Source organism: Cryptomeria japonica, chromosome 9 (assembly GCF_030272615.1).
Source record: "Cryptomeria japonica chromosome 9, Sugi_1.0, whole genome shotgun sequence".
In the NCBI taxonomy this organism is placed as follows: Eukaryota; Viridiplantae; Streptophyta; class Pinopsida; order Cupressales; family Cupressaceae; genus Cryptomeria; species Cryptomeria japonica.
This window is the reverse complement of record NC_081413.1, coordinates 17,030,617-17,051,796: the sequence shown is the minus strand read 5'-3', so window position 1 is coordinate 17,051,796 and position 21,180 is coordinate 17,030,617. Positions and strand designations below refer to the sequence as shown.

Sequence of the window (21,180 nt, the reverse complement as noted above, 5' to 3'; positions counted from 1 at the left end):
GCATATCCTGTCCATGTCTTTGACTTTCTAGCATCTCATCAAGACTTGTTGAGCTAGCTTTGAATTTGTCTTTGTATTCATTAGCAATAGCAAGTTCATCCCTTAAGGTAGCAATCTGTCTTTCAAGTTCTTGACCATTATTTCTTGATTGTATCAATTCAAGCTTTAACTGATCATTCTCATAGGTAAGTCTGAAGCATTCATCATCACTTTCCTTCAATGATTGTGCCAAATTCTCTTCATTCTTCTTCGATCCTCAATCTCCTTAGTTAGCCTCGTCACAATAGATTGCATCTCATTCTTCAAAGCAGCATTCTCTCTTTCAAGCTTGTTAACTTCATCAGCTTTACCCTAATATTCCATGATCTGATCTTTTTTCTCCTTCATCTTGTCCATCAATACTTTCCTCTTGTCTCTAGAAGTGCTCGCTTGATTCTTCAAGTCATTAATGCAAGGTACAGATCTCATTTCTAGTTGCATCAAGATCCTCAAGTGCCATATTGAGTTGTCTCTGAAAACTGGAATCCATTGAATCAATCTCTCGAACCTTCCTCAAGCAGTTAAACTTCCTCAAAGGAACTAGGCTTTGATACCAATTGTTGGAATCAGGGATCACTGAGAGGGGGCATGAATCAGTGATCTAACAGTTAGCAGTTTTTCAAACTTAACTTTAAACCACCGAAAACAAATACTTGAAACTGAAATGTAGAAACATAAAACAAACAACCACAAAAGCATAACACCGGATTTTTTACGTGGAAATCCAAATGGAAAAAACCACGGTAGGATTTGAACCCACAATATTATTCCACTATGGCTAGTAGCAAAACAATATTACAAAATGGGAATGCACAGGCATTTAGGCACACTGCCTAGAGTTCACTGCTCAATTACAATAACCCGGAAGGCTACAACCCTCAAGGAAATCTCACTGACTTACAATGCTTGGATGAGTTTTAGTTGAGTGCCAAATATACTGACTGACTCCCTTCTGTTGATCTTTTCTATTATGCCTTGTTCTTTGTCTCAGTCAACTACCAGATCAAGAATGCGCACGTGAACCTATACCAAAATGGATTCTCAATCACCTCTCGTTCGCATACAATCGCATCATCCATAAAAAAAGATCATCCACACCAAACTTATATACCAGCAATTGCAAAATAGATCATTCATCATGTCGGCCTGCTAGTGTAACGTGTTGTCTCGTGTCAGCTTGACCAGATGACCAAAGATAAATGTGGATCACCAAAACAATAATACAATGATGTTTCTAAGTCGGTCCAATCATCCCAAACACGATTCAATGTACCACAATCACCAGAAAGCTTTTAGACCCAAAAATGCTTTGTTCTTCCTGAAATACCAGTTAATTAGCTATCTATTAACACCCGCTTCCAGATATGAAGAATTATGATCACCAGATTGAATCTCCATGAAGAGTTGCCATCAATGACAACCCTAAACCAATATTCAGCCACCATAAACCACTAGATGAGTGTCAATTGCCAACAAACTCAATTAGGTTATGTAAAGAGTCATAGTTTAGTTCTTCTATTGTAAGAACTTGTAATGTTTGTTGAGTTTGGTGAACTTGGTTACCTTTGTGAGTTGTAATTTACTTCTCTTCAGCTCCCTGTTGGTAGCTTATATTATTTAAAAAATTTCTTTGTTGAATACAAAAAATAAATGTTGTCACCTTATTGGGAATGTAGATGCAATTCAATATCATAATACTTTGATTTGATTGACAATATATTTCAACAAAATGGATTTGTGTAAAGCGGGTATTTATAGATTTTTTAAAATAAATAAAATTAAGGATGAGGAAAAGATCAAATTTTTAATTAACTAAACGATTGTGGAGTCAACTGAAAATTTGTCATTTTGATTCTTGAGTTAACTAAACGATTGTGGAGTCAACTGAAAATTTGTCATTTTGATTCTTGAGTTAACTAAACAATTGTGGAGTCAACTCAACTAACTTTTCATTTGAAGACTAAATCAATTAGAAGAGACAATTTCTAAAACAAAATAAAGTTAACTGATGAGAGAAACAAAGTTAGTGATGAAACATAAATGAAAATTTTATTTGATAAGTAGATAACCAATTCATTTAATTAAATAATAAAATATTATTTAATTAAATAGATAAATGAATCAATTAATAATTTGATGAATAATGTTTAATAATAAATAATGATAAATGTGAAAAGATTAATAAATATTAAATTAATGATAATTAATAATTAATACATGATATGACTTTAATTAAAGATTAATGATTAGGATATCTATGTTTTAATTTTGATAGAGGTAATGAACATTAAATCTATATGTGTTTGAGAACTAAAAATTAATTAGGATACTTAATTTAAAGGCATTTATATGATAACGAAGTCAAATCACAATTAAAAATTAAAAAATAGAGGAAACGAATCCTTTTTCTCCTACCAAAACAGAGAAGCATGGAAGCCACTATAATGATTAGGCTGAAAATTTGGATTTGTGCAGACCTGTCATTGCTTTTAAGTATTTGCAAATGTGGTTGTGTGGAACACCAATTAGTTATCAACACATGTTCACATGGCCTTTTCTTAATTAGACTGTTGGGGACATTGACCACCTGTCATTCCCTGAGTTGTATGCCAGAAAGTCTGGTCTGGATGTCTTAACAGCCAATCCACTCAGAAAAAAATATAACAATGGCAATTAATAAAAAAATATAACGTAGCCAATCCACTCACTTGAAACCCTGGCAACCAACAAACATGCATAGCTATAGTGTAGATTCCCAATGCAAGTGCACAGAATTGCTTTACATCTTAGAAATTAATGTGATACTGAGCTGTGAAAATGGGATTCTGACGGTCAGAACTCCAAATATTTTAGATCATCTTTATACATCCCCACGTCAGAATAACATTCAAATTTAATTGAAACATTTTTGCTCAGTGTAATTGCCCAACATCCTCCATAGGTCCAAAATATTCTTGTGAGATTGTAAAGGCCCGAATTATCTGAGGTGGAAGGCCTCACTGTAATCCCATCTACTATAAATACCTATCAGTCCCTGACACGATGCTGAAGTAGATCAAATGTTCATGCACTGGATACCAACGAGATGTTTATTCTTCAGCCAAAAATTTTAACCATAAAAATGTTTACAGTTTGTTTCCCAAATCTAATTGGTTTCTACAAGAAAATACAATTCTACAACATAATTTTTTTTAAAAGATAGAAAGGAAGAAAGATTCTTTCATAATTCACAAACAGTGTGCATATGAATCTATAGAGGATATGAAATTTGAACTTGTAACCTCCCTTCCAAAAACACTGCTCATCTTTTTAAGATAAAAAATAATATTTCCAACCTGAAAATTAACCAGAGCTATTAGAAAAGTATGTTATACAAAATCCCTACTTTTAAGGGATTGTCTCCTTGTTTTTAAGTAGAACATTCTGGACAAAGTTTTCAGATTTCATTTTTACAGAAATGCTTGTTAAATTCAAGCATTACAATTTCAAATATACATTATTCCTACCAGAGGCATTGCTGAGGTGTCGGGGTATGGCCTCTCTCTATAAATATGACCCACCATAACATAACAAAACATTGCATACCGAGCCAAAATAATTTAGAGAAAAGGCAATTCGGAGAGGTGGTTTCAAAGAGACTAACCTTTCATGCTAGACTTTGCAGTGAGTGCAGTTTTCCAGAGCCAAACGGTCCTGTTGTTATTGTAACTATCTATAGTCTCCAAACCCAACAACTCAGGCTTAAGATTTCTCATTTAGAACCTTTCCTGCATCAAAATGCATGTGAGCAAGGTATGTCTATTACAATTTACATGTCAAGCCAGGTAGCCTTTCAGCAGAATTACTGTTGTCTTGGTTAGAATTCTTGTATGCAAGTTTCTGGATTAGATTGTGTCAGCAATTTTTTATCATCAACGTTTCGAATCACACTCCATGATTTATCTTCAGGATGCAAGAGAGTTTAAGGAGTTGAAAGATGCTGATATGCAGACCAATACATGCAAAACTCTGGGAAAGAAAAATAAACATCAAAGTTAATTTTTTCTGAACAGATGAGATTAAAGGTTAATTTTTCCAAATAGAGTAGATTACAGTATCCACCTTTGATATCGGGGAGAATTAAGAAAGGTACATTTTTATTTATTCAGAATTATGGGGCTAATTCCTTTCAACATCTATTTCTCTACTTCTGCTAATCCAAAGATGTTTGTTTACAAACTATTTCATCTGGTACTTCAATTACATTTGGAAAATTTGACAAAAACAATCAATTGATGGATGTAAGCCAGTTTTCTGTACTTAGATACACATCTAATGATGTGCAGCATTCTCACCTAGTAATAGAGAGCACCCACTATTCTATCCGCTAGCAGGCAGCATAGGACAAGAAATCTCTTTTTGCTTTTTGCACCGAAATTAATGCAGGTTTCATATTTTGGTGTCTACAATTACCAGTGAAATTCTTAGGACATCTTGGTAGCAATTGTATATAGGATGCTAATAAACTTTTTTTTTTGTTCGGTAAAGGCAGAGCCATAGCTTATATTAATTTTGAATAAATACATATGATTATCACTGCAATTCAAAAAATTCAAAAAACCTCTGTTCTTTGGATCACAGAGGGCTCTTCAAAAACAGAGCCTAGAAGCTAAGAGTTCAGCCATTTCCTGAACCATTTAGGGTTTTAGTCTGGAAACCAAAACATATGCATAAGTACTAATGATATCCAGGTTCATCAACCTGAATTCAGAGTTTTTTAAACTGAAAATAAAGACTCGTAAAAATTTACAAGGATAACTGTATATTCCAAAAGCAAAAGGGAATCCATAGAGAGCCCAGCTTGTGGACGGAGTGTCCAGTTGCGGATGTTGCTTTCTTGGGTGGCCTCGTCCCTTGCTTGCTGGAGAGCCCCGACCACGACCCTTGCCCCTGCGACCACTGCTGGAGCTACATCGGCACCTTTATTCAAGCTTAGGTTCTCTCTCTTCCACTAGCATAGGCAGGAAGCCATTCATTCTTGCAAAGAGGAACAGAATTTCCTCTTGCCCTTCAGCCTCCGGATTTTCCCCTAGAAAACGCCATTTGAGGTAGCTCAGCCCTGCACTAGCAAACTTCCTGTGCCTATTCAAATCTTTATCCTTCAGGTCCAGAAGGAATGGGTAATAATTGATGAGAGCGCCATGAGCGTTAAAAAGGATTCTGTCGCTAGGTCTGGGCGCACCAGAGTCATGATTAACCTTATTCAGAACTTCCTGGAGCTCTAGAAGGATTTCAGCTGGGAAGAGTTCCCTAGTGAGATTCCAGATTAGTTGCTTAGAAAGCTTCTGGTCCAGCAATGACGCCACAAATCTGGATGAAATGGAGGTATTGTCTCTTGGGTATTCGTCTCTACTCAGATGCGCACTCCCCAGAATCAATTTGACTGCTAAAAGAACTGGAGGGTCCGAGTGAATGAGGAGGCGCTTGAATCTCAGGTCCGTGATCTTTTTGAAGGAGACTTGCCGAGTCGAGGCTCCAAGAGAGATGGGGGTGTCCGCACCAAAACAAGACACGGGCCTGGGATAGACACTCATGATAAAGCCCAAAGGGGGTTCAAAAGACATGGCGACCGAAGGCAAGGACTAGCAAGAGGATAGCCAAACTGCAACCAATTGAGCCAAAGAAAAAAGAGAAGCAGAAATGGTCTTCTTCAGAAAGGCAGGCGCACAACTCAATGAGCAAAGATGGGAAAACGCGAGCAATTAAACCTCACGCGAAGGTGGCGGAGAATAAATGCTCATATCAAACCAAATCCCTAGGAAAGCGGATGGAAAGATTAGCTTGCGGACAGCTCATGCAAGGATAGAGAGGCGGCACTCACCAACTGGGCTTTCATTGGTTCGGTATTAATGTTGCCGGTTAGTCTAGTCAGCTTCCCGGACCCACCTTGCAAACCAAATTAGAAGAGACGTTAGTTTTGAAGGAAAAAATGACCGTTGGTGTTCACCGCCAAACGGAGGGTAAGATTTTGAATTTTTGAATTTGAATTCCTCCATTCTACTGGCGCACTGAGACTCAAACCTTATCTGTTCAGTCATATTAGCTAGGGCGATCTAACATAGCAGCAGACTAAGATCCCTGTGACCACCAGTGGATAGAGGTTCCTAGAGTTGCAACTTTTGATAGAGCGTCTGCCTCTATGTTTGCTTCTCTATAAATATGTTTTGCCTCAAAGAGATCCAGGCTGTTTAAGATTTCTAAAATGCTCTCCAAAAGAGCTTGAAGCCTCCAATTAGGGGTTGCCTTCTTCCTGATAGCGTTAATTGCTATCTCTGAGTCTCCTTCCACTATAATATTTTTGATTCCATGATTGATGTAGTCTTTCAAGCCTAATATTAGAGCCGTGAACTCTGCTATGTTATTAGTGTCCGGAGGGATTGGCTTTGCCATTTTCCCGATGGTTGCTCCTGACTGGTCTCTAATGACATAGCCTATTCCGGAGGGGCCTGGGTTGCCTTTGGAGGCCCCGTCAAAATTCAGTTTCACCCAGTCTGGCTTCGAGGGAGACCAGATTGCTTCTTTCCTTGAAATTGGGGTAAGGCGAGATAGTGAGGGAATAATGATTCCTTGCCAGTTTTGACTAATCTTCCTATCCCATGAGGAGAAAACTTTGGACTGATTCAATGTAAAGGATGTTCTGCTATTGATTGAATCCACTGTTGCCGATTCTATTGAATTTAGTATTGATTTCTGATTTCTAGCTTTACCTTCAAAAAGCCTACGGTTCCTTTCTTTCCAGATTTCCCAAATTAAGCATGAGGGAGCAATTTCCATAATTTGGCTCAGCGAGCTCTCTTTTCGATGTAGAGGCCAACTCTGGAATAGAAGCTTAATATCATTTGGCAACACTAAGATCAGTTCCAATTTTGCACAAAGCCATCTCCAACATTTAGAAGCAAAGGGATAGATCAAGAGGAGGTGGTCCACTGTTTCCGATTGGGCTTTGCAAAGTATACACCTTGATGGTCCTTCATATCCCATTCTTGTGAACCTATCTGCCGTTAGAATTTTTTTTTGAATTGCCAGCCATGCGAAGATGCCCGCTTTCGGGATGACATTGGGGCTCCAAAACATCTTAAGGGGGATGTTTTGATTGTTGAACTCCAATGGACTAACTAGAATTCTGCATCCATCCTTTGAGTTATATTGTCCTATTTTGGAAGGCTCCCATATAAGTGAATCTTACCCTGTTCTAGGAGTGATGTTTCTCGCTTGTAGATGATCTAAAAGTACATCCAATTCTTAACACCTCAAGCAAATTCTAAATTCTAAACACCTCAAGCAAATTCTAAATGATTATCTATTCATTATTCGAAGTCTTTCATCACTCAATTGTTTAATCTGGACCCCAAGCGTTCATACTATAGTTTCCTTTATAAATTTATTCCAGTACTGGCAGGGATTGAGGCAAGAAATTTTTTTATTTTTTTTATTTTTGTCAAATGTTCACTTCTTAGTGATAAGTTATCCAAGCATTTTCCTCAAACCGTCCAGTATTCGAAGATTAAGTTCAGCATTATTTCTTTTGGTAAGCAACTATATTGATAGCAAATTTTACGCTTTAAACAAATTCTAATTGATTATTTATTCATTATTCAAGGCCTTTGACAGCTCGGTTGTTTATTATGGACCTCAAGCGTTTGCACGATAGTTTCCTTTATAAGCTTAGTCCAGTGTTTGGTTGTCTACCGGGTTTCGGTAGAGTGGTTGGATTGTGATATTGATCTGGAGATTATCTTTGGTATTCTCTGGTTTGTTCTATTTGGCAGAATTGGTTTGGTTCAGTCATTCATGTTATTCATGTGTGTATCACATTCAGTTGGTTCGGGATTTGGTGATCCGGAAGCTATCATTTTTTCTAGTAAGCCTTTTGGTTACCATAAGGGTTTTACCAGCAGAGCTTTATTGAAGATCTTTTGATGGATTTGATAAGTAGTGTTGGTGTTGTTGGCATAACTGATGGTGTTGGCACAACTAGATCATCAGTTAGTATTATCATTGATGACCAATACTTACCAGTGAATAAGGCCAAGCTCATAGGCAAGAAGATGTGGTAAACCTCAATGGTTTACTCATGGCTGCAATTAGTATGGAGGATTCAATGCTTCCCAAATATGCATCATTGACACACTTAAGCAGTGTGTTATTACAAGGCTAATCGGTTGAAAGGAAAATAGAGTAGCCGACCGATCAATCAAGCACCCGATAGGTATTGAGATCAATTTCTTCAAACTGGCAGATGAAATGATGATGTGGTCACAAGAGGTGACTTAAATTGCAGTTTAGTAGTCTTATGCACGACCGGAACACTCTGGACAGACAGGTGATCAATCTAATTGTAATCATATGCAGAGGTTTTGGTCAATCATAGGTGATCTAATTGGGTTTGTGTAAGAGGTTTAAGACCTGCGATATTGAGCTAAACCGGAGCTATACTCAGGCATAGATGATGTTATTCTTGTAGTTCATTCTTATTTCTGTATTGTAGTGATGAGCAGTGTGCTCTAGGTTGTTGGTCTTCCTACATTAGTAGGGCCCTTATTGTAATCACATACTTACTGCAAAAGTATCATCTGATTGTGGGTAGGCTTCTCACTGTGGTTTTTCCCTTACCGGGTTTTCCACATACAAATGTTGGTGTTATGTGTTGTGGATGCATGGTATTTGGTTTATGGTTTATGTTTGTGCTTAATTGATATATCTGTTATTCCGGTATTTGGTTTATGCATTCAGATAAAAGTTTTTGTGTGCTTAAAGTTTCATAATCTGTTGACAACTGATTCACCCCCCCCCCTCTCTCAGTTGTCCACCAATTATCCTAACAAAATCACCAATTCGTTTTTCTCTTCTTCTCTGCACTATTTGCTTGATCGCATTGTGACAAATGAAACTTCAAAATGCACTTTTATCCTTCAAAAACCTAATTTTTCACTGCAATAAATGCAACTGGTTATCATGAGTTTCATGAAGTCGCATACCGGAGCATCAAATCCTTTCTGAAACTTCTGGATAACATCTGCATATCTAATCTAAGCCTTTTGCAACCTTCCGGAATCAATTGCAGATCACCGAAGAGGGGGTTCTTAGAATCTGGATGAAAAGTTCCCCCTAAGGCATAAAGCCCTAGTTAGTGGATGAAGATCCTGCACCGGATTCGAGTGCAGATCCATTTTCTGCTTTAGATTCATCTTTTCTAACCCACATCTTGTCATGTTTATCTCTGATCTCTTCTCCCTTCGCTTTTCCCTTCTCATTTGATTTGCTTTTGTCTACCGAAACACTGTTCTTGCTTCTGCAGTACTTTGCAATGTGATCAGTTTTGTTGCATGCACGACAAACAACATTATTCTACATATGTATGAAATTCATCTAATTTGGTCTCATGCTCCACTGGTTAGAGATATGTCCAAATATCCCACAAGAATAGCATCTTTTGTTTTGGAAGTTATTCATTACTGCCCTATACATATTTGAGTTGTGACCAAAATTATTGCATATGAAGCACTAACCGGTAAAGGTAGGAACATAGTTCATGTTGTTCATTCCATTATTCATCCTACTTCTGCATTGATTCGCCATATGACCAAACTTATTGCAAGTAAAGAATCTACCATTGAATTTATGAACATTAGGTTGTCTTACCAGAGGATTCCTGCTCTTCTTCTAATCAGGTTTTGCATTGCCTTGTCCAGATTCGGAGGATTCACCTTTCTCAAATCGAAGTCCTCGCATATCCTTTCCATGTCTTTGACTTTCTAGCATCTCATCAAGAATTGTTGAGCTAGCTTTGAATTTGTCTTTGTATTCATTAGCAATAGCAAGTTCATCCCTTAAGGTAGCAATTTGTCTTTCAAGTTCTTGACCATTATTCCTTGATTGTATCAATTCAAGCTTTAACTAATCATTCTCATAGGTAAGTCTGAAGCATTCATCAGCTCTTTCCTTCAATGATTATGCCAGATTCTCTTCATTATTCTTTCGGTCCTCAATCTCCTTAGTTAGCCTCATCACAACAGATTGCATCTCATTCTTCAAAGCAACATTCTCTCTTTCAAGCTTGTTAACTTCATCAGCTTTACCCTAATATTCCATGATCTGATCTTTTTTCTCTTTCATCTTGTCCATCAATTCTTTCCTCGTCTCTAAAAGTGCTTGCTTGATTCTTCAAGTCATTAATGAAATCATCACCAGCATTCAGGTTCTTCTTCAAGGTACAAATCTCATTTCTAGCTGCATCAAGATCCTCAAGTGTCATACTGAGTTGTCTCTGAAAACTGGAATCCATTGAATCAATCTCCCGGACCTTCCTCAAGCGGTTAAGCTTCCTCAAAGGAACTAGGCTCTGATACCAATTGTTGGAATTAGGGATCACTGAGAGGGGGGGGGGGGCAGGTGAATCAGTGATCTAACAATTAGCAGATTTTCAAACTTAACTTTAAACCACCGAAAGCAAATACTTGAAACTGAAATGCAGAAACATAAAACAAACAACCACAAAAGCATAACACCGGATTTTTTACGTGGAAATCCAAATGGAAAAAACCACGGTAGGATTTGAACCCATAATATTATTCCACTATGGCTAGTAGCAAAATAATATTACAAAATGGGAATGCACAGGCATTCAGGCACACTACCTAGAGTTCACTGCTCAATTACAATAACCCGGAAGGCTACAACCCTCAGGGGAGTCTCATTGACTTACAAGATAGTTACAGTGATGAATTACAATGAATGAACTCTGAAATAGCATCTACAATGCTTGGATGAGTTTCAGTTGAGTGCCAAATATACTGACTGACTCCCTTCTGTTGATCTTCTCTATTCTGCCTTGTTCTCTGTCTCAGTCAGCTACCGCATCAAGAATGCGCACGTGAAATTATACCAAAACAGATTCTCGATCACCTCTCGCTCGCATACAATCGCATCATCCATAAAAAAGATCATCCACACCAAACTTATATACCAGCAATCACAAAATAGATCATTCGTCATGTCGGCCTGCTAGTGTAACGTGTTGTCTTGTGTCAGCTTGACCAGATGACCAAAGATAAATGTGGATCACCAAAACAATAATAAAATGATGTTTCTAAGTCGGCCCAATCATCCCAAACATGATTCAATGTACCACAATCACCGGAAAGCTTCCAGACCCAAAAATGCTTTGTTCTTCCTGAAATACCAGTTAATTAGCTACCGGTTAACACACGCTTCCAGATATGAAGAATTATGATCACCGGATTGAATCTCCATGAAGAGTTGCCATCAATGACAACCCTAAACCAATATTCAGCCACCATAAACCACCAAAAACCACTAGATGAGTGTCAATTGCCAACAAACTCAATTAGTTTATGTAAAGAGTCATAGTTCAATTCTTCTATTGTAAGAACTTGTAATGTTTGTTGAGTTCGGTGAACTTGGTTACCTTTGTGAGTTGTAATTTACTTCTCTTCAGCTCCCTGTTGGTAGCTTACATTATTTGTAATTTTTCTTTGTTGAATACAAAAAAACAAATGTTGTCACCTTATTGGGAATGTAAATGCAATTCAATATCATAATACTTTGATTCGATTGACAATATATTTCAACAAAATGGATTTGTGTAAAGCGGGTATTTATAGATTTTTCAAAATAAATAAAATTAAGGATGAGGAAAAGATCAAATTTTTAATTAACTAAACGATTGTGGAGTCAACTCAACTAAATTTGAAAATTTGTCATTTTGAATGGATGAGAGGATAAAAAATAATTATTTAATTAAATAAATAGATAAGAATAAATCAAAATGAGAATGACAAAAAGATCAAATTCTTGAGTTAACTAAACGATTGTGGAGTCAACTCAACTAACTTTTCATTTGAAGACTAAATCAATTGATAAGAGAATAAGAAGTTTCTAAAATAAGATGGAGTTAAGTGATGAGGGGAGACAATTTCTAAAACAAAATAAAGTTAACTGATGAGAGAAACAAAGTTGGTGATGAAACAAAAATGAAAATTTTATTTGATAAATAGATAATCAACTCTCATTTAATTAAATAGATAAATGAATCAATTAATAATGTGATGAATAATGTTTAATAATAAATATTGATAAATGTGAAAAGATTAATAAATATTAAATTAATGATAATTAATAATTAATACATGATATGACTTTAACTAAAGATTAATGATTAGGATATCTATATTTTAATTTTGATAGAGGTAATGAACATTAAGTCTATATGTGTTTGAGAACTAAAAATTAATTAGGATACTTAATTTAAAGGCAAAACCAATGTTGTAAGCATTTATATGATAACGAAGTCAAATCACAATTAAAAATAAATAAATAAAATTAGAGGAAACGAATCCTTTTTCTCCTACCAAAACAGAGAAGCATGGAAGCCACTATAATGATTAGGCTGAAAATTTGGATTTGTGCAGACCTGTCATTGCTTTTAAGTATTGGCACATGTGGTTGTGTGGAACACCAATTAGTTATCAACACATGTTCACATGGCCTTTTCTTAATTACACTGTGGGGGAGAGTCTTATTGCTTTCATTGACCACCTGTCATTCCCTGAGTTGTATGCCAGAAAGTCTGGTCTGGATGTCTTAACAGCCAATCCACTCAGAAAAAAATATAACAATGGCGATTAATAAAAAAATATAACGTAGCCAATCCACTCACTTGAAACCCTGGCAACCAACAAACATGTATAGCTATAGTGAAGATTCCCGATGCAAGTGCAGAGAATTGCTTTACATCTTAGAAATTAATGTGATACTGAGCTGTGAACATGGGATTCTGACGGTCAGAACTCCAAATATTTTAGATTATCTTTATACATCCCCACGTCAGAATAACATTCAAATTTAATCTGAACATTTTTGCTCAGTGTAAATGCCCAACATCCTCCATAGGTCCAAAATATTCTTGTGAGATTGTAAAGGCCCGAATTATCTGAGGTGGAAGGCCTCACTGTAATCCCATGTACTATAAATACAATATCAGTCCCTGACACGTTGCTGAAGTAGATCAAATGTTCATACACTGGATACCAAGGAGATGTTTATTCTAAAGCCAAAAATTTTAACCATAAAAAAGTTTACAGTTTGTTTCCCAAATCTAATTGGTTTCTACAAGAAAATACAATTCTAAATGCAACATAATTTTTTCTATTTTTTTCAAAAGATAGAAAGGAAGAAAGATTCTTTCATAATTCACGAACAGTGTGTATATGAATCTATAGAGGAAGCATACATATCTTACTCTTATGAAATTTGAACTTGTAACCTCTCTTCCAAAAACACTGCTCACCTTTTTAAGATATATAATATTTCCAACCTGAAAATTAACCAGAGCTAATTAGAAAAGTATGTTACACAAAATCCCTCTACTTTTAAGGGGTTGTCTCCTTGTTTTTAAGTAGAACATTCTGGACAGAAATGCTTGTCAAATTCAAGAATTACAATTTCAAATATACATTATTCCTACCAGAGCCATTGCTGAGGTGTCGGGGTATGGCCTCTCTCTATAAATATGACCCACCATAACATAACAAAACATTGCATACTGAGCCAAAATAATTTAGAGAAAAGGCAATTCGGAGAGGTTGTTTCAAACAGACTAACCTTTCATGCTAGACTTTGCAGTGAGTGCAGTTTTCCAGAGCCAAACGGTCCTGTTGTTATTGTAACCATCTATAGTCTCCAAACCCAACAACTCAGGCTTAAGATTTCTAATTTAGAACCTTTCCTGCATCAAAATGCATGTGAGCAAGGTATGTCTATTACAATTTACATGTCAAGCCAGGTAGCCCCTCAGCAGAATTACTGTTGTCTTGGTTAGAATTCTTGTATGCAAGTTTCTGGATTAGATTGTGTGAGCAATTTTTTATCATCAACTTTTCGAATCACATTCTGTGATTCATCATCAGGATGCAAGGGAGTTTAAGGAGTTCAAAGATACTGATATGCAGACCAAGACGAGTTGAAAGATACTAATATCAGTATCTTTCAACTCCTTAAACTCTCTTGCATCCTGATGATGAATCACGGAGTGTGATTTGAAACGTTGATGGTAAAAAATTGCTCATACAATCTAATCCAGAAACTTGCATACAAAATTAGAATGGATTGTAAAAATCTGTTAGCTTTGATTGGTTAGAATTGTAAGATTATTGTTGTACATCATATCTCTGTTTTATATCTCATCATTCCTTGCATCCACCACTCGGGCTTTTGCCATGCAAGGGCTTGAAACAGGATCTGCCTTAAGACTGCAAGTGAGTCTCTATCAAGGAACCTAGTAGCTTTGGTCCACTTTCCCAATTGTATCAAATTGATGTAATATTATCTGAGGTTAATAACACATGCAAAACTCTGGGAAGGAAAAATAAACATCAAAGTTAATTTTTTCTGAACAGGTGAGATTAAAAGTTAACTTTTCCAAATAGAGTAGATTACAGTATCCACCTTTGATATCGGGGAGAATTAAGAAAGGTACATTTTTATTTATTCAGAATTATGGGGCTAATTCCTTTCAACATCTATTTCTCTACTTCTGCTAATCCAAAGATGTTCGTTTACAAACTATTTCATCTGGTACTTCAATTATATTTGGAAAATTTGACAAAAACAATCAATTGATGGATGTAAGCCAGTTTTCTGTACTCTACTAGATACACATCTAATGATGTGCAGCATTCTCACCTAGTAATAGAGAGCACCCACTATTCTATCTGCTAGCAGCACAGGACAAGAAATCTCTTTTTGTTTTTTGCACCGAAATTAATGCAGGTTTCATATTTTGGTGTCTACAATTACCAGTGAAATTCTGAGGACATCTTGGTAGCAATTGTATATAGGATGCTAACAAACTTAACACCTCAAGCAAATTCTAAATGATTATCTATTCATTATTCGAAGTCTTTCATCACTCAATTGTTTAATCTGGATCCCAAGCGTTCATACTATAGTTTCCTTTATAAATTTATTCCAGTATTGCCAGGGATTGAGGCAAGAAATTGTCTTTTGTTTTTTTTGGTCAAATGTTCACTTCTTAGTAATAAGTTATCCAAGCATTTTCCTCAAACCGTCCAGTATTCGAAGATTAAGTTCAGCATTATTTCTTTTGGTAAGCAACTATATTGATAGCAAATTTTACGCTTTAAACAATTTCTAATTGATTATTTATTCATTATTCAAGGCCTTTGACAGCTCGGTTGTTTATTATGGACCTCAAGCGTTTGCACAAAAGTTTCCTTTATAAACTTAGTCCAGTGTTAGCAGGGATTGAGGCATGAAAAAATGCCCTATTTTTATTTTTTTTTGTCGAATGTTCACTTCTTACCAATCAGTTAACCAAGCAATTTCCTCAAAGCATCCAGTGTGACAAGACAAAATCTAGCACTATTTCTTTTTAGATTTTTGAAATCCAATCAGTGTTGGTGTTGGAAATAAGCCACACCCAGACCGACGATGGACTGGTCCAAGAGGGGCCAGTAGCTCAGTGGTAGAGCACTCCAGCAGCGTATGGAAGGTCCTAGGTTCGAGTCCTAGCTGGTCCATGTCTCAACATGGTATCAGAGCCAGCTCCAGGCTAGGAGCCCCAAGCACACGAGAGGTGTGGCTTAAGGGGGGTGCTGGTGTTGGAAATAAGCCACACCCAGACCGACGATGGACTGGTCCAAGAGGGGCTAGTAGCTCAGTGGTAGAGCACTCCAGCAGCGTATGGAAGGTCCTAGGTTTGAAGTCCTAGCTGGTCCATGTCTCAACAATCAGAACATCAATCCCCAACTGAAAAAAATTCAAAGCAGCTTCCCCAAATATAAGATATACCCGTTTGAAAATAGGCATAATGCCTCTTTTTAATTGTACAATATCATCAATGCGGAGACACAATTGAGAGAAATTAATAATAGTTACTGGCTACTGTACCAGTTTATTCTATCTAATCATTGTTGCTAAGTAGCAATTGAAAAGAATTTTGCCAGCCAAGGTAAATTTAATAATCATCCAACGTATCCAGAAGAGTTGTAGTCTCCTCCATGGACAAGGGAAGCTAAAAAAAAATCGCTGTTTATCTTTTAGAAGTACAAGGCAACCGCATTTCATTCGTGTCTCTGATCAAATCTAACCAAGTGGCACACACAATTGTCCTCACAATTGCAAACATGATCCCGTGGTTTCTTGGAAGGAGGAACAACCTTGACTCCTCTGGCCATCTCCTTTCGCAATCTCTGAAATATGCCATCGTACAATACATCAAACTGTACCCCTGCTCTTTCTCGGTTGATTATGAAGAGAATGTGATCAGCTTCCACAATTGTGTAATACCTGTCAATTTCAGAAATTAGAAAGTTCCCAACCAATTAATTCCACTGCTTGACACAAGTCGTTTCATTGTCTTACCAAACACCTGGTTGGAAGGACTGGCCATCTTTGAACTCTGAATTGAGACAGCAATTGGGATGAACCTCAGGAAAACGGGGATAAAGCATTGAGATGGTATTTAATGCTCCATCATTATCTTGCCAATCCTCATCACTGCTAAGAAACTTATAGTTAGTAGAAGCAGGAAAATGGCAAATTGCACAGGAGAATCGGAGAAGAAATATATTTCTCCTCAGTTTGTCACTTACTTGTAGCCTTTGAAAGGAGGTTCTAAATTGCTAGGTAGACGCCATTGACTCATCTGTAGCGTCCTGATGAAAAATAGAGGATGAACTCCAAAAAGACTTGAAGGAACAGTGACCCCAAACAATTTCGTAGTCTTCTTAGTAGCATAGCTGTTGCAAGCCCAAAAACAAAGGTTTGCAAGGTCAATAATCTTTGAAACCCTCCAATACCAATTCAGATTTTGCAAGAACTTTACCTTAAATAATGTAGCTGATGTCTAAATTGAAATATAACTATTTTAGATAAAAGAATATCCTAAAAGAGGACCAAAGTAGAAATAGTTCTAACCTGAAATAGTAGGTCTTTGGGAAAGTCCTGAGTTTCTTATTCAGTTCCACTGAAAGCTGGAGGCTTAAGTCTGGAAGAATCCAATCTTCTGAAGCAAAGGGTCCAATGTTTCCCAAAAGACTATCCACAAGTCCTGAAATTCCAATCCTACGCCAAGTCATATTGAAATGATCAAACCCAAAATTATAGTAGTTTTTCAGCCAAGCGATATCCAGCCAGTCATAGATAATAACCCCCACCCGACAAAGCTGTAAGAGACAAATGGGCTTCAGCATCTTTCCATCTTCTGGCCTGTTGGATGCTCCCCAAGAAAATGAGTAAAAAATTATCAGTTAAAAGAAAGACAGAACTACACTACCAATTCACAGATTCACAGTCTGGATGTTAAAAATCCTCTTCTTAAGCCACCACAAAAATATTTAGTATTTACAAGTACAAACAAGCAAAACTCACTCAATCCCATCCAGGTAAACACGAGTTGCTCCGTTGAGAGCACCTGACATTGAGGTAACACTCAGCACCCAATCTTCAGAACTGTTTTCATAGCCCTTGAATTTCTGCAAATCAAGATAATTCAGAATCAATAAAGACAAGAATTGCCACTTCTTTGTGTGCAGTACCCAATGACAAACAAATTAAGAGTTGGTCCATGGGCATTTGATTACTTTTTCAGCCAGCATTTGTTGCAGAACTCTAATTACTTGGGCGCCAGAAGAGTGACCAACAAAGTGGGCTGGATGGTCTTCATCCCATTCAGGATAATGGCCTGTGAAACTCCACACCATATCAATAAATATATTTATAATGTTAACAATCATATTTCTCTGAAAATAATGCATTCACATAACAGATTAAATGTACCTTGCTCATAAGTCTTGCCAAATTGGGCATGGCCATATCGAGCACTGTGCTCTTCTCCATAATCTACCGTTCCACCTTTTAAGTAGTAGAAAAGTTCCCGAGCCCTAGAAATTTGTAAAAGCAACAGAAAATTAAGTTTTATGCTGGTGAAAAAAATAATGAAAATTATGCAATTCTGAGGCATGTATTGATTTCAGAAAGCAGAATTGCCCTACTGGAAAATGAATGAAAACTGTGTCTAACATTCGAAACTGGACCTCAAAACAAATATATTACAGCTAAATTGGATGAGTATTTAACCAAACCACAAAACAAATGAAGTGGTTCCAAGAAGAATTTAAACCCAGACCAGAGGTATTGGATCAAAACTTGAGCTCAAAGCTAAAAAATGATATATTTTATAGATTTTTTACAGGAGGACAACCCTGTTCCACAATCTTCAGTTTTATGTGCAATTTGATGGGCCTTAAGATGTTACTATTCAATTAACTGCTTTATCCTTCCAAAGGAAAGTGAAATGTAATGCAATTTTGGAGGGCTTCCTAAGAAGAATTTTGTACCATGGGTTTTCATAGCTATACAGATGGCTTGACCATTAGAATTCCTGCCAATTATGAATTCGTGGGGCTCAATGAAAATACTTTCCCTCCTTGACTAAAAGGAAGAGGAATTCCTCTGATACCCATTCTTTTCATTGTATTAACAATGTTTAATACACTGTGGGATTAGGACCAGAAGGCAACAAACAGTAGATCAATTTGAATCTCAGACCTAGTCAAACAAAGCATGGAATTGACCTGCCCAACAATGCAATAAACAAGGACCCAAAACATCAACTCCATTGCGTTAAGATAACATAGGATCGATGGGTAAAAGACCCGACTGCACCCAAACAAACATAGATTTAAGCAGAAGATTTTGATTTTTCACTGCTGAGGCAAAGGGCTCAGACATTTTAAGTATGGGAAAAAGGGTGCAACCCAAGGCTCCATGCATCCCAGTACTACTCTATCAAATGAAGGATGCAACACCAAGACTTTACCTATCCTGGTTCCCAAGCATGCTAACTGGAATACGAGTGCAGCAAATCTAATACAAAGAGTCTGAGTCATATTACAAGCCATCACAGCACAGACTACCGTTGAACCCATATCCAAAATTCAAGCACAGATACCATACTCAAGAATATCATGAACCCCATACTCAAGAATATCATGAACCCCATCAATTAAACATGGGCTTTCAGCAACATCCAAAAAGCACTAAACCAAGATAAGACGATAGAACAGAAGTTCAAATGCATTAGAACTCAGAAACCCAAAGCTGCCTCAAAATCAACAACAGTGAACTCGCAAAATGGAATTCTTAATAGCATTCAGTTCTCTCTCTCACGCACATACACCATAGATAATTGTTGTAGCATGCTACTTAGGGTCATCCTACTTGTAAATGTCTATCCACATCAAACGACCAGGGTCTTCTGTGAGGCTTCTATGTTCATAGTTCTTTGCAGTCTCTTTCAGGCTGGAGGTCTGAGTCCTAGCGAACAATGACTTGAAAACAGAAGCTCAAATGCAAAGGAGCCCAGGGAACTAAAACTGCTCTTAAAATCCATAATATCAAATTGGAATTCTGAAGCATTCAGTTCACATACAATACAAGCACAACTTTTGTCATTTTACTTGTATCTGTCTATCCATAGAGAGAAACCTAAGTCCACACTGAAGGACAAACCCAAGGGCCTAAGTTAAAGCGTTTAAGTTCATTTGACTTTGTGTCCTCTTTCAAGAGGAACCTGCGTTGGTAATAGAGATAGATAGATCATACAGAAGAACAAACAAATTGAACATTTGAATGTGAATTTAAAAATTAAAAAACGCTTACGTACCTATCATAGATACTTGTCAAAGAACCCAAATCAGGAACAAGAACACGGTCATCCTTCTTCTCAGCCCCTGCCCAATAGGACATTCCACCTAGTCTCTGCAAACACCCCCAAAATCAATACAAAAAATCCCAACCAGGAAAAAGAATCCAGAGAAAGAAAATGCACTAAAGCACAATAGGAATATATAAACAGGGACATAACGTACCCCTTTGCCAAACCCAAAGATACCATGAACCAGTACAATGGGGACCAATTCATTGCCCTGAAAATATGGGCCATTACCAATACCCTTGTCATTACCATTAGATTCCACAATATTAGGTTTAGTATAACTATCTGCTTCCCAAGCCCAAATATTCCATATGCGGGACCTTAGAAGTCTATGGCAATTAATAATCTCCACCAAGTCCAAGGCTACAGCAGTACTGAATATATAAAATCCATAACACATATGAATTGTAGAACTAATAAACAGCTCTGCAAATGACAAGGCCGCAGAAGCCACCCCCCATATCCGCATTTTCATAAAACAGGTCAATCTTAGATCAAAAACAGTCAAACACAAGGCAAATCTTTGTTTTTCTTTACTGTCATATTTTTTCTTTCACACCCTTTTATGAATCTGTAGCTTCTAAAGACTTAGATGGGCATCGGTATACTTGACTTAGGTGTCTTAAAACTAGCGAATCTCGGATCAGAAAACAATTACAGACAAGTCAAACTTAGATTTTTATATCCCATCATAGTTTTCTTCCTCCCTTTTTTTGAATCTGCAGATCGTATGAGTTGAATTGGAGCAGAAAACTGATTTGGATGTCTCAGGAAACCAGTTGGGTGTCTGAGTTTGAGTACCTATTTATCCAATCCATTGTTGTTGCCTCCGTCACGACAGCGACTACAGAAATGTGCTAATTGTAAGGGTCGACCTCTTGACCTCGGAAAACCTTGTTTATCTCGTGGGTGTCTTTGGTTTTGCTGTGAAAATTGAACTATAGTGGAGATCCTGGATGCTTCTGAGAAGATCTGGATCTCCTGGAAACTTGGAAGGAGGTCTTCCTCCATAGCCAGATGAATGAAGGGGATACGGGTCTTAAGATGACCGCTGAAAAGTTTCTGGTTTAGGATTAAACCAAAAACGTATTGAGTAACCTATCTAACTAATGATTGGTTTTAGTGGATAATCTTTCCGTTTACAAAATTAGAAGAGGAGGGATAATTTGTTTAAATTTGGAAATAAGTTTGGTGGGTTTTCTGACATAACTAAGAGGTTTTATTGGCACTTTTGAAGCGTCCAAGACCTAAAGAATCCATGGGAGGAAAACCCTGTCAGCTTTGATACTCAACTTCCAAGGAAGAGGATAATATAATCTATAAGCTAATCCATTGTTTTTGTC

The 21,180-nt window shown here is 37.0% G+C and overlaps 1 protein-coding gene across 1 annotated transcript; it reads right to left on the bottom strand.

Moving 5' to 3' along the window:
- Positions 1 to 15,912: 15,912 nt before the first annotated feature.
- LOC131050694 (uncharacterized) lies at positions 15,913 to 20,901 on the bottom strand. The gene is made up of 9 exons (XM_057984904.2): positions 19,992 to 20,901; positions 19,787 to 19,881; positions 17,899 to 18,002; positions 17,703 to 17,803; positions 17,491 to 17,594; positions 17,038 to 17,328; positions 16,713 to 16,859; positions 16,483 to 16,617; positions 15,913 to 16,407 (listed from the first exon to the last, which is right to left on the bottom strand). Exons 1-9 carry the CDS (start codon positions 20,310 to 20,312, stop codon positions 16,182 to 16,184), a joined length of 1,524 nt encoding a protein of 507 aa, XP_057840887.2. The 5' UTR covers positions 20,313 to 20,901; the 3' UTR covers positions 15,913 to 16,181.
- Positions 20,902 to 21,180: the final 279 nt, after the last annotated feature.

What these genes read in the sequence shown, in the direction of transcription:
- LOC131050694 (XM_057984904.2), bottom strand. Translation starts at nt 20,312, where the DNA reads ATGAAAATGCGGATATGGGGGGTGGCTTCTGCGGCCTTGTCATTTGCA. An exon ending in GTTTACCTGGATGGGATTGA is followed by an intron (nt 17,329 to 17,490) that starts GTGAGTTTTGCT and finishes AGCATCCAACAG; the next exon opens with GCCAGAAGATGGAAAGATGC. An exon ending in TCCTTCCAACCAGGTGTTTG is followed by an intron (nt 16,408 to 16,482) that starts GTAAGACAATGA and finishes TGAAATTGACAG; the next exon opens with GTATTACACAATTGTGGAAG.